The following is a 13,638-nucleotide window of genomic DNA, read 5'->3' on the forward strand; positions in this document are numbered from 1 at the left end:
TTGAGATATAATTCACATACCATACAATTCACCCATTTAAGGTACATACTTCAATGATTTTAGTATAATATTAAATTTTTTTTATTGAGGCAAGATATATATATATATATATATATATATATATATATATATATATATATAACAAAATTTGTCTTTTTAACTATTTTTAAGTGTGCATTTCAGTGGCATTAATTACATTCGCAACATTGTGAAACTATTGCCTCTATATGCAAAAGTTTTCATCACCCCAAACAGAAGCTCTATTAACTATTATGCAGTAACTCCCCATTTCCTTCTTCCCCCAGTGTCTGCTAATCTCTAACCCACTTTCTGTCTCTATGAATTTGCCTCGTCTAGATATCAACACTAATAAAAGAGAAAAATGGTAATTGGCGTACAAGCTACCCTTTTCATTGGCTAATCAGGGCTATATGCAAATTAACTGCCAACTGAGATGGCAGTTAACTGCCTACAAGATGGCGGTTAATTTGCATATGTAGGCACAATGCAGGGAGGCCAAAGGGAAAGCAGGAAGAAGTCCCCTGCCACTGACAGTGATCGGAAACCCAGGGGGGAGCTAAGAGCTGGGGGGCAGGGCAAAGGCGGCCTTTGCCCTGCCCCCCAGCCATGATCGGAGAATCAGGTGCCTTTTCCGCCCTGGCCAGTGATAGCAGGAAGTAGGGGTGGAGCCAGTGATGGGAGCTGGGCATGGTCGAAGCTGGCAGTCCCGGGAGCTAGGGGTCCCTTGCCTGGGCCTAAAGCGAAGCCCACGATCGCGGGGCCGCTGCAGCTGCGGGTCCCCACTGCCTGGGCTGAACGCCTAGGCCAGAGGCATCAGGCCTGGGCAAGGGGCCGATCCTGCGATTGGAGGGTGATGGGGGTCAACGCCTGAGGGCTCCCAGTATGTGAGAGGGGGCAGGCTGGGCTGAGGGACACTCCCCCCCCCCCACACACACACCCAGTGCACGGGGATCAGCGGAGCCGCGAGGCCTCCCGGCACCGGCATCAGTGTGACAGGGGGCAGTGCCCAAACCCCCTGAACCCCCTGATCGCCCTGCGGCTCTGTGTGCGACAGGGGGCGGGGCCACAACCTCCCTATCCGCCCTGCTCTGTTCGGGACAGGGGAAGGCGCCCCAACCCCCTGATCAGCCCTGCTCTGTGCCTGATAGGGGGGAGCTCCCCAACCCCCTGATCACTCTGCGGCTCTGTGTGTGACAGGGTGCAGTACCCCAACCCCCTGATCAGCCCTGCTCTGTGTGCGACAGGGTGTGGTGCCCCAACCCCCTCCCCCTCCCCCCCCAACGGGTCCTGCTCTGTGTGTGACAGGGTAGAGCCATAACCTCCCCTTCGGCCCTGCCCTGAGTGTGAGAGTGGCGGCGCCCCAACCCCTCTGATGGGCTCTGCTCTGTGAGTGACAGGGGCCAGCGCCCCAACCCCCTGATTGGCCCTGCTCTGTGCGTGACAGGGGGTTGCGCCGCAACCTCCCCATCGACCCTGCCTTGAGTGTGACAGGGGGCGGTGCCCCAACCCCCCAATCAGCCCTACCCTGAGCATGACTGAGGGTGGCATCGCAACCTCCTGATCCTCCCTGCTCTGTGCATGACATGGGGCGGTGCCCCAACTCCCCAAATGGCCCTGCTCTGAGCCCGACCAGGGGCTGCACCTAGGGATTGGGCCTGCCCTCTGCCACCCGGCAGCAGGTCTAAGCCAGCAGGTCGTTATCTCCCGAGGGGTACCAGACTGGGAGAGGGCACAGGCCGGGCTGAGGGACCCCCCCCTCCCTCCCCGAGTGCACAAATTTTTGTGCACCGGGCCTCTAGTCTATAATAATAAAAGCGTAATATGCTAATTAGACCGGATGTCCTTCTGGACAAAGCCAGGGCTGCGAGGGAAGCCCGAGTCCTGGTGCTTGCTGGCAGCCTTAGGGAAGCCCGGGTCCCGGGTGCCAGAGGGAAGCCGGTGCCGGCAGCCAGGGGAAGGAAGACCTACTCTTGCACGAGTTCCGGGCCTCTAGTTACATATAAGTGGAATCATGTAATATTTGTCCTTTTATGTTTGGCTTATTTCATTTAGAATGTTTTCAAGGTTTTAGATTCAGTTTTTAATCTTATTTTTATATAGCCTATCAAAACATTTTTCCATGTTTCTGCACAGCTTTTATAATTTATTTATTTCATAATGTTTTAAAGTCACCAATCCAGAGTAGTGTTTGAGATATTCTTTAACAGGTTGTATTCATTAGGTTTTTTAGGTTCAAGAAACCCAACTTATATTACTTACAAGAGGGAAATTAATTGGCTCATGGGATAGGGAAGTACAGAGGGTTAAGTCTGGCTGAAGCAGGATTCGGGGACTCAGAAGATGTCATTAGGATACTATCTCTTGGCTCCGCCTTCTTCTCTGACTTCATTCTCAAGAAGTCACTTCTTGCATCTGTGATGGCCACCAGCAGTTTACATCTTCCTGCCAGCTAGCAATCCCAGCAGAAGGAGTGTATCTCTTTCTCAGTATCTTCAGCAAGAGCCCTGGGGTGATTCTTGTTAAATCATATGCCTAACCCTAGAGTTCAGATATGGGATTAGGCCTACTCAAACCATATAAGCTAAGTAAGAATGGGGAAGAGAAAGTTCCTGAGGAGATGATGGAACAACAAAAACCTTTCTGTCTGACTGTCATAGTGAGCTCATTTGATTGGCCACACTTAACATAAAGAAATATTGTCAATAGGGTGAATGAACAATAGCACCCTGTCATTCTAATCTAGAAACTAACAATGCTTTTGTAATACTTTTACATAAATTGAGGGTAATCAACCTCTTTAGCCCCATTTGTCTCTAGCAGAATTAAATGCCTGTGGGCTCCATGGGAACCTGTTGATAAGTCCAAAATCAGAGCAAAGGGATTATTAGGAAAAGAAAGGCAGAGAAAATAGGAAGACATGCATATGGTGATAAAGTGAAATGCCATTTCTAGTTGTCCACATTATCCTTTGTAACATGTCATAAGTTACTTAATCCTGTCACACATCGCTTACACTTTTCTATAAAGCATTAGGACTTTCCCAGCACTGCACTGGTTATATGACTAACTGCTCTTCTTGTTTCTGAAGGCACAGCGGCTCTGTAAACGTTGTGGTCAGGCATGGAGAGCTGCAACACTTGAAGGCTGGAAGCTCTATCATGACCCTAATGTTAATGGAGGTATTTTAGTAGATTTTATTCTGAGAGCTGGGGACATATAGTTTCTTAGCTCTAAATGCCAGTCTTTGTGAAATATAGCTTTTGTTTTTAGAAATCAATGAATGATCTCATTTTAAACTATATATTTTATTTCTTTAACTGTTTTACAGGAACAGAATTAGAGCCTGTTGAAGGGAATCCATATAGATGCATTTGGAAAATAAGCTGTTGGAGAATGGCAGAAGATGTAAGATATAATAAAATATTTACTATTACTGACTTTTACTCTAATTAATTGAAGGCCTACTAGATGCTCAGATTAGTCTAAGGTTAAAGTTCTTGCTTTCAAGAACTTTTAGTCATATTGAGGAATTGGCAGACTTAAGTACTAATCAGAATTATTCAGACACTAAGTAATAAGGATTAAAAATTGATATAAGGCAAAAATATAAAGGAGGACCAGTGAATCCTGAAAATGAGCTTTGGACTAAAGCTGGTTCCCAGGAGAGAGAGTTAAATTGAACCTTTAACAATTAGTAGGATTTGGGCTGTTGGGCATGAAAATAAGGAATTCTAGGTAGGATGCATAGGTTATGATGTGACTTGTGCATTCCTAAAATTCACTGTAGCATGCAAAATTGTACAAAAACCCACAGGGCTTTTGGGGGAAAAGGAGTTAAGAATACAATACTGAAAAACCATCAGTGATACATAAAAAGATAAAAACTTAATAGAAACAGTTTCACACTTAAATGGTTAGAAAAGACATAAATACTATAATAAATGTGGCACTTTACCTTGAAAGAGACCTAAAGTTTGCTTGTGGAATTGGGGGTCGGAGGATTCCAACTTATGAGGTTATCTGAAATCAAACAGAAGATTATAACACTCTGTGGGTCAGTTTAGCTGATAACACACCTGATGAACTGAGGTGGCTGGTAGATGTTTGTATATGTCTAAGTAGCCAGTTCAGCTGAGTGTAGTTTTCTACATTCACTTCGTCTTTCTTGAGGATGAAATTGTGCATAATCAAATGGGAAAATTGTGTTTTGTTCAGATTGTTCCTTGATATATCAATTGCATTGAAACAAATTTACATTTTCAAAACAAGCATTGTAGCAGAACTGACTGTAATGGAAAGATGATGAAAGAGGTGAATTAAGAACAGGCAGTGTGGTCCTCGAGTGCTGTTCTAAGGAATGAGAGGGTTCTTATCATAGATAGTGGTGAACCATTGAAACCTCAAGGACACGGGACAGCAGTGTTAAGATTAGCCTAGCAGTGGAAAATAGGTTTATAATTGATTGGACTAAAGGCCAAGAAACTATATAGGAACCTGTTAGAATTATTCAGATACTAAGTGATAAGGACCTGTCCTAGAATAATATTGAAAGTGGAAAGGGAGGGAGCAAGAATGGTCAGGACAAGTAATTGGAGACAGAAGGAGGGCTCAGATAGTGAGAGTCTCTGAAGTCTCTTGTGTGGATGATAAGAAAACTGGAAGTACCATTAATAGATTCTGGAAGTAAAAAGGAATCATTTGATGAATATAATGAATTCTGTTTAGGAATTTGATGCAAACTGATGCGGGTCCAAGTGCTTTGTTTTGATGTTTTTAGGCCAGTATTAGGTATATTAGATATTTAGGAACTTTCTAGCTGACAACACTAATACACATTCTATTTGGACTAAAATTGGACTATTATAAATAAAGAATCCATAGACTTGGATCTGCTTTTATCCTGTATTTGAAAGTTAGATGTTTGTCTTCTCCTACAGATGTCAGCATTGACTATATCATCAGACTAAGGGATCCTCTCTCTCTTTTTTCCCCCCAATATATATTTTTATTGATTTCAGAGAGGATGGGAGAGGGAGAGAGATAGAAACATCAATGATGAGACGGAATCATTGATTGGCTGCGTCTTTCAGGCCCCCAGGCATTGAGCCTGCACCTAGCCATGTGCCCTGACTGGGAATTGAACTGTGACCTCCTGGTTCATATGTCAATGCCCAACCACTGAGCCACGCCTGGGTGGGATTCTTTCTCTTATTATCCCACCAGATCTTTCACTAAAGTTTAGAAACTATCAAATAAGTTCAGTTTGGAAGATATTGCCAAACTCGATTATGAAAGAAATTGACATGTTAAGAAAAATAGTTCTCCAAATTTATTTCTATTTTATTTCAGGAGCTTTTTAATAGATATGAGAGAGCAATTTATGCTGCTTTAAGTGGAAATCTCAAACAGGTATGTAATCTATTTTAATCTTTTTTCCTATGGAATGAAATCAGATACATAAAATATTCTAATTATATTAATAAATCATAAACTTCAGCTGCTTTTTAAGAGTAACAATGATAAAAATAATCACGCAATAGAATGACTCAAGATTTTTGATATGATGTACCCCATACTCTAAATGGTGCTTTAATACATGAAATCTGACTTCAGTTTCTAAGAATTATGTTTAATTACAACATACATTTACTGATGACTTATAGAATGCATAGCTTTATGAAGAAGTGTACCACTGAGGCCTAACAATCCTATGTGTAACCCTATTACCCCATGCATTTTACATCCATTTTGAGGTATGCTATATTAGTGGAAATCCTATCATATAGCAGCATAGAAAATTGAACTCAGTATGGAAAAATCTTAATAGTTCAAACTTAGAAGATGTGGTTTGACAGGGAATGGGTGGGGTGTTTGTTATGCTATTTTACATTGCAGTCCGTAATATTTTGTGATTATAGTGGCTTTATAGTTCGTATCCATGGATGTAACTGCTTTCCTTTCTTTTTTTGTTGACTGTGTCTACGTGTTTTTGTTTTGGATTGGGGGAAAAGCTTCTTCCTGTCTGTGACACCTGGGAAGACACAGTGTGGGCCTATTTTCGAGTGATGGTGGACAGTCTGGTGGAACAGGAGATCCGGACATCAGTAATAACTCTGGATGAAACTGAAGAACTCCCTAGAGAATATTTGGAAACAAAGTGAGTTTGTTGGTTTGTGATAGTCATGGTGATTTTTAGTATACTCTAAAGTTTTATTTTTTATTCCTTGTTCATATGTTCATATTATTAATATTATTTTATCCCTTTCCTGTTCTTTCTCTTGAAGTTGGACCTTAGAAAAGGTTTTTGAAGAACTTCAAGCTACTGATAAAAAGGTAAATATTAATATGAATATTTTACGTTAGCTGAAATAGGAAACAATAAATGTTCTGCTATTGTGCACTGTAGCTGGGAGGCAAAAAAATATGTGAAACCTTGTTATCTTCTCCCTTCTTTTCCTCACTTATTATCCAAATGAGGGATAGTCTTTAAAAGCAAAAAAGCGTAATTGCATATTTAAGTAATACAACATTTCTGTTTCTTTGGTTTAGGATTGGTCTCACCTAAATATATAGTATGTATGTAAGCTAATTTATCCCTTTTCTTTTGAAAAATAAAGACACATAATTGAAAATAATAAAACTTTTCCTAGATCTTAAAATAATCTAATATTTTTAAAGTAATGCTCTTTAAAAAATTTTATATGACCAAAGTAATAACATATGTCCTTGGAGCAAAGTAATCTTATTTAACAATAGACAAACATGGTAATTGACCATACCTTCGCTACACCTCCCATTGGCTAATCAGTGAGATATGCAAATTAACTGCCAACAAAGATGGTGGCCGGCAGCCACGGAGCTGGAATGAGCAGGAGTCTTGCTTGTTCCAGTGATGGAGGAAGCCAAGGTTCCCCACCTGACACGGCCTGCTGTAAGCTACACTCAAAGCAACAAAGTTTCAATTATAGAAGATAAATAAACCCCAGATACCTGCTTTCGGCCAGCCGTGACCACGGAGCTGGAGCGCAGGAGGCTTTCCCTCCCACCCGCCCTTGCCGGCTCTGAGCTCCACTCCAGGCTACAAAGTTTCAATTATAGAAGGTAAATAAATCCCAGAAAAAAAAAGATAAAAAGGAGAGGCTGGGAGCTTCTGTCGCTGGGGAGGCTTGGCCAGCCTGAAAATGGCCCTCAGCCCTTCACCCAGACTGGCCAGGCACCCCAGTGGGGACCCCCCACCCTAAAGGTGGTGTGGCCAGCCTGAAAACAGCCATCAGCCCCTCACCCAGGCTGGGCAGGCACCCCAGTGGCACCCCTGAAGGGCAAACCAGCCGGCCCCCACCCATACACCAGGCCTCTATACTATCTAGTAAAAGGGTAATATGCAAACTGACCCTAACAGCAGAAAGACTAGAAATGACTGATCGCTATGACACACACTGACCACCAAGGGGCAGACGCTCAATGCAGGAGCTAACCCCTGGTGGTCAGTGCACTCCCACAGGGGGAGCTCTGCTCAGCCACAAGCCAGGCTGACGGCTGCCAGTACAGCAGTGGTGGTGGGAGCCTCTCCCGCCTCCTCAGCAGCACTAACGATGTCAGACTGCAGCTTAGGCCTGCTCTCCACTGGCAAATGGACATCCCCTGAGGGCTGCCGGGCTGCCAGAGGGATGTCTGATTGCCATCTTAGCCCCAACCTCCTGGGGAGCGGGCCTAAACCAGCAGGTGGTCATCCCTCGAGGGGTGCTGGTGCCCAGACTGCGAGAGGCCACAGGCCAGGCTGAGGGACCCCGCCCTCCTGTGCACAAATTTTTGTGCACCGGGCCTCTAGTCCTATATAATAAAGAGGTAATATGCAAATTGGCCATCACTCCAACACACAAGATTGTCACCCCCATGTGGTCAAAGATGGCGCCCCCATGTGGACACAAGATGGCCAGCAGGGGAGGGCAATTGGGGGGAACCAGGCCTGTAGGGGAGGGCAGTTGGGGGCAACCAGGCCTGCAGGGGAGGGCAGTTGGGGGCAACCAGGCCTGCAGGGGAGGGCAGTTGGGGGCAACCAGGCCTGCAGGGGAGGGCAGTTGGTGGGGACCAGGCTGGCAGGGGAGGGCAGTTGCGTGGGACCAGGCCTTCAGGGGAGAGCAGTTAGGGGCAATCGGGCCTGCAGGGGAGGGCAGTTAGGGGTGACCGGGCCAACAGGGGAGGGCAGTTGGGGGCGACCAGGCCAGCAAGGGCAGGCAGTTAGAGGTGACCGGGGCAGCAGGGAAGGGCAGTTAGAGGTGACCGGGGCAGCAGGGAAGGGCAGTTAGGGGCAACCAGGCCTGCAGGGGAGGACAGTAAGGGGCGACCAGGCAGCAGGGAAGCAGTTAGGGGTGACCAGGCTGGCAGGGGAAGACAGGGGCAATCGGGCTGGCAGGGGAGCAGGTAGGCATCAATCAGGCTGGCAGGGGAGTGGTTAGGGGGTGATCAGGCAAGCAGGCAGGCAAATGGTTCAGTGCCAACAGTCCTGGATTGTGAGAGGGATGTCCCAGATTGGAGAGGGTGCAGGCTGGGCTGAGGGACACACACACCTTGTGCACGAATTTTGTGCACTGGGCCTCTAGCCCAATAATAAAACTTTTATAATTTCCTCTCAACACTTTTGTGGTTATTCTCATTCCCCTGAGATGGTAAAGCAAATTGATATGTATTCTTCCATATGTTTCTCCATAGTCTTACAAATATGTAGAAATAATGTAGATATTCTGCTGTACGATTTTGGGTTTTGTTATGGCTTTTCTTATAGTACATATACATTACAACTTCTATTGTGTGTGTTTTTTCATTTAATGATACTCCAAGTTAGTAGATACAGATTTAACAACTCAACTTATTCTTTTTAATAGATACATAATATTCTGTATAATGATGTATGATTTTTAAATCATCCCACTTTTGGTGATATTTAGGTTGTTTCTAGCACTGTAATGAACATTTGTGTGTGTGTGTGTGTGTGTGTGTGTGTGTGTGTATGCTTATCTACTAGTCCTGTTTCTCTAGGATAGGTTTCCTTAAAGCAGGGTTGCTGTTTAAAAGGTGTATGTATATTGAATTTATTAACTGGTTGTAGAAATTGATTCATACCCCCACAAGTAATTTATTAGTGTGTCCATTTCCCTGCATTCTCACTGGTCCCAGATATCACCCTTTTTATTTTTTGCCCATCCATCACATTAGGTAGAAAATAGGAATGTACCACCTTAGCTGGTTTTGCTCAGTGGATAGAGCATCAGCCTGTGGACTAAAGGGTCCCGGGTTTGATTCCGGTCTAGGACACATGCCCAGGTTGTGGGCTTGATCCCCAGCAGAGGCCGTGCAGGAGGTAGCTGATCAATGATTCTCTCTCATCATTGATGTTTCTCTTTCTCTCTCCCTCTTCCTTCCTCTCTGAAATCAATAAAAATATATATATATTTTTAAAAGATAATAGGAGTGTACTGTTCTACTCATTTTTCTGTGCATTCAGAAGGCTGAGCAAGTTTTCCTATGTTTATTGACCACCTGTGAATTTCCTGTTCAGATCTTTTACCTATTTTTCTATTGGGTTTTGTCTTTTCCTTATTGTATAATGAGTTCTTTGTATAGTAAGGAAATTAATGCTTTTTCTGTCAAAGGTTTATTGCCAGTTTATTATTTTGGAGATACCAGCTAATGAGAATAAAATAAGAAAGTCAAGGAATAGATCTAAATATTGGAAAGGAAGGAAATTTTTCATATGATAAAAATGTAAATCTAGAAACTCAAAACTCCATAGAATTAATAAGATAAGAATTTGTTCATCTAAAGTTCAAAAAAAAGTTACAAAAAAGTCATAGCCTCTATATTTGTTACAACTAGTTCAAAAAGGATATAGCCTTCCTTCCCAATAGTGCCATTTAAATTGTTGACTAAAACTATAAGATACCTAGAATTAAAAATTAACCAAAGGTTTGAGAACCTTCCTAAAGACAACTGTAGAATCTTATTGAAAAACGTGATGGCCCTGGTCAGATAGTTGATTAGAGCGACATCCCTATATGCCAAGGTTGCGGGTTCAATCCCCAGTCAGGGCACATATACAAAGCAACCAATGAATGCATAAATAAGTGGAACAACAGATCAGTGTTGCTCTCTCTCTCTTCCCCTTCCTTTCTATAAAATCAGTAAATAAAAATTAAAAAGAAAAACACAGATAAATAGATATACCACATTCCTAGATGAAAAGACTTAATCATTAGTAAATGTCATTCATTCCAAAGTTAACATAGAAAGTTAGTGCTTTAGGGGATTATTTCTAGACAGAAAATTTCCAAATAGAGGAATAAGAAAAAGAAGAGAAATTAGAAAAGAACAATAGTTATGGGATAGTTGTCTTCATAATAAAACTTAATGGAGAGATACAGCAAAACAGACAATAGTGTGGTGAAGGCCTGGGGTGGGAGGCGGGGACAGGCTGGAGGAGGTCAATGAGGAAAGAAATGGGGACATATGTAATACTCTCAACAATAAAGATTTTTTTAAAAAGGAAAACAGTATGGCATTGACACAGGAATACAAAAGTTCATATGAAATCCAAGTATAGATGAGAACGTAAATGATACTGGTAACCTTTCATATTAGAGAAAAAGGGATGGTTTCTTTAGATTCACAGTATGGGCATAATTGACTTTCCATCTAGACAGAAAACAAAGCAGGATCCCTACCTCATGCCATGTATTAAAATAAATTGCAGATGAAGCAATGGTTCAAATGTAAAAAGAATAAATACTGAAAGAAAATGTGAACTAAATAAAAATTTTAGATATTTGACAAAAAAATAAACTATTTGCTACAAGAAATCCATCTCCCAGTGACCTGTGAATGTTTTTTTCTCCTCTGTGCCTAATCACTATTTTGATGGTTTTTTATTACTCTTAGTGCCATGTGCTGAAGAGACTACCCAAAGAATGCTGTTCATGTCGATAGAAATCTTTATAATTTATTTCACTAAAGCCCTTCCTTTCTAGTCCACCATGGAGTGCCAAAGAAAATAGTAGTAAAATATAAAAATTAAAGTTTAATAATAGCATTCACAGAGATTAAGTCATTTTATCATACTTCTCTGCTTTCAAAAATATTGTTCAGTCCTCGATTTGTAAGTCTTAAGTATATTCAGAAGCAGAATTCTTTCCATATTTTATTTTGTTTTAGTTTTCTAAAATCTTTCATTTCCAACTTTTTCTTTATATATGTATTTTCAGAAGTTTGTGACATTTTTAGTTTAACAATGAGTACATACTACAGAATGACCACTAGAAGATTTATGGAAAATGTAAAAATTTTTTTCAGAGAGTTCTGGAAGAGAATCAAGAGCATTATCATATAGTTCAAAAATTCCTTATCCTGGGAGACATTGATGGTAAGATATTATAATTTTAGTTTACTTTGTATGAATTCCTTGTTGTCTTATAATAATGTAAAAAATTGTCAAAGCAATGCATATGACTTACCTCATCTTTTAATCTGTATAAATGTCAGCCTATTTAAATGCAACTATCCACTTAATTGTTATAAAGTTTGGGTTTCATCCAGAGACTGTGTTATGTGATGGCTATTAACAATGAGATAGTGATTTCATAGCACTAGCAGCCGTGGGCAAACTACGGCCCACGGGCCGGATTGAAATGAAAAAAACTAAAAAAAAAAAAGACCATACCCTTTTATGTACTTTGAATTTATATTAGTTCACACAAACACTCCATCCATGCTTTTGTTCCGGCCCTCCGGTCCAGTTTAAGAACCCATTGTGGCCCTCGAGTCAAAAAGTTTCCCCACCCCTGCACTAGAGGGATGTGGTAAATGTTTTTAGTGATGTTTATTTAACTTTTTTGTTGTTGTTTTTTATCCCTGTTGTTGAATCTTTTCTTTGATGGCTTACAGGTTTGATGGATGAGTTTAGCAAATGGCTTTCCAAAAGCAGAAATAACCTGCCTGGACACCTCCTCCGCTTCATGACTCATCTCATTTTGTTTTTTCGCACGCTGGGACTACAAACAAAAGTAAATAAAAGTGAACCATTACCCTTCTCTGGAAGGCTGATGCTTTACACCTGTCATCAGGAAAACACTGCTTTTTGTTGTGGTTTTCTACAATTGGTGATGGGGGTGCCAAAGTATTCTGTACAGTCTCCCTGTGGGTGACCCCTTAGGGTTCTAATCCGCCGCTGCAGAATGCTGATGTTCTTCTGGTTTCTGGTAAATTCGGAACTTTAATCCTCAGTAATACCCAACTCTGAATCAACCAGCTAAGCTAACTGAACCAGACTAAATTCTATATGAGATTGTAAACCTTTGTTTTCTTTTTTTTTTTTCTCTTTTCCTAAATGATTAATAACATTTTGGTTAGAGTGAATGTAGGAGGCAGAATGATACAGTAGTTAAAAGCTTGGGTTTTGGAGTAAGAATCCTGGGTTTACAGCCTTACCCATCAGCTTACAGTTTTTTAATTCTGGGTAAAGAAAACCTCCATAGGTCTTAGTTTCTTTCTCTGTAAAATGTGAATAATAGTAACTACTCACAGAGAATATGGTATGGTTAAATCAGGCAATGCATGGACTTTGCTAAGCACTAGTTATTGCTCAGTGTTAAATATTGAATCATTAAATCATTTCATAGCAGAATTTTTATTAGATATATTGCTGATATACCTAGGCAGTTGTGTTTAAAATTGAATTATATCTTTTTTTTCCTATGAAGGAAGAAGTTTCCATTGAGGTCTTAAAGACATACATACAGGTAAAGTTTAAGAATCCACAATATGGTCCTTTTTTATTTTTATTTTTCACTATTTTATTTTTATTTTATTTTTTTTTTAATTCTTTATTGTTCAGATTATTACATTTGTTCCTCTTTTTTATTTTTTACTATTTTAATGAAAAAAATGATAATATTTTAATTCCCAGTCACAGGAAATTCATTAGAATCCACAAGAGATTTTTAATTATCCAAAGTTCATTTTTTTTAGAGTTCAAAATTATTCTGTTTAGCAGCACAAATCTATGTTTGTATGAATTTCTCCTAAATATGTTTGAAATTTTGAAGTGAACTTTTAAAAAAAGTACCACTGATCCTAAAACTTCTGTTTAACTGGTTACATACTTTGATCTTTTTCTGTTTTTTAGCTTTTAATAAATGAGAAACATACAAACCTTGTAGCATTTTATACCTGTCATTTGCCTCAAGACCTTGCTGTTGCCCAGTATGCATTATTTTTGGAAGGTGTTACAGAATTTGAACAGCGCCACCATTGCCTGGAACTGGCTAAAGAAGCAGGTAAGAATGATTGAGAACTTCATCTATTGAGCTTTGTAAGCAAATTATCATTTTGATTTTAGTAACATTTATCCTTCTACTTTTAAATCTTATTTCTCTTAAGAGAATTTCAATGAAATTCGGTTTTAGGAATAAGGTGCACTGTAACTCATGCATAAAATATCTTTTAATTTTGGCATTTTAAAAATGTGTTTCATTTTATGTTATATTTTTAAAAAATGGTTATCCCAAATTATTGTATCTGTTTAGAGAATATTAGTGTGAACAATTAATTCTTGCTTTTGTTTCTTCA

At 40.6% G+C, this 13,638-nt stretch overlaps 1 protein-coding gene across 4 annotated transcripts in view; it reads left to right on the forward strand.

The window, feature by feature from the left end:
- Nucleotides 1-13,638, forward strand: part of NUP107 (nucleoporin 107) — a 51,220-nt gene that overhangs the window by 28,741 nt on the left and 8,841 nt on the right. For all 4 annotated transcript variants that reach the window (XM_059683545.1, XM_059683548.1, XM_059683547.1 and 1 more), the window contains 9 exons: nucleotides 3,110-3,200; nucleotides 3,350-3,426; nucleotides 5,371-5,430; nucleotides 6,033-6,178; nucleotides 6,306-6,354; nucleotides 11,365-11,434; nucleotides 11,956-12,074; nucleotides 12,771-12,809; nucleotides 13,196-13,346. In XM_059683545.1, coding sequence (XP_059539528.1) covers nucleotides 3,110-3,200; nucleotides 3,350-3,426; nucleotides 5,371-5,430; nucleotides 6,033-6,178; nucleotides 6,306-6,354; nucleotides 11,365-11,434; nucleotides 11,956-12,074; nucleotides 12,771-12,809; nucleotides 13,196-13,346 — 802 coding nt within the window. The remainder of the gene's footprint in view (nucleotides 1-3,109; nucleotides 3,201-3,349; nucleotides 3,427-5,370; nucleotides 5,431-6,032; nucleotides 6,179-6,305; nucleotides 6,355-11,364; nucleotides 11,435-11,955; nucleotides 12,075-12,770; nucleotides 12,810-13,195; nucleotides 13,347-13,638) is intronic.

This window comes from Myotis daubentonii, chromosome 2 (genome assembly GCF_963259705.1).
Source record: "Myotis daubentonii chromosome 2, mMyoDau2.1, whole genome shotgun sequence".
In the NCBI taxonomy this organism is placed as follows: Eukaryota; Metazoa; Chordata; class Mammalia; order Chiroptera; family Vespertilionidae; genus Myotis; species Myotis daubentonii.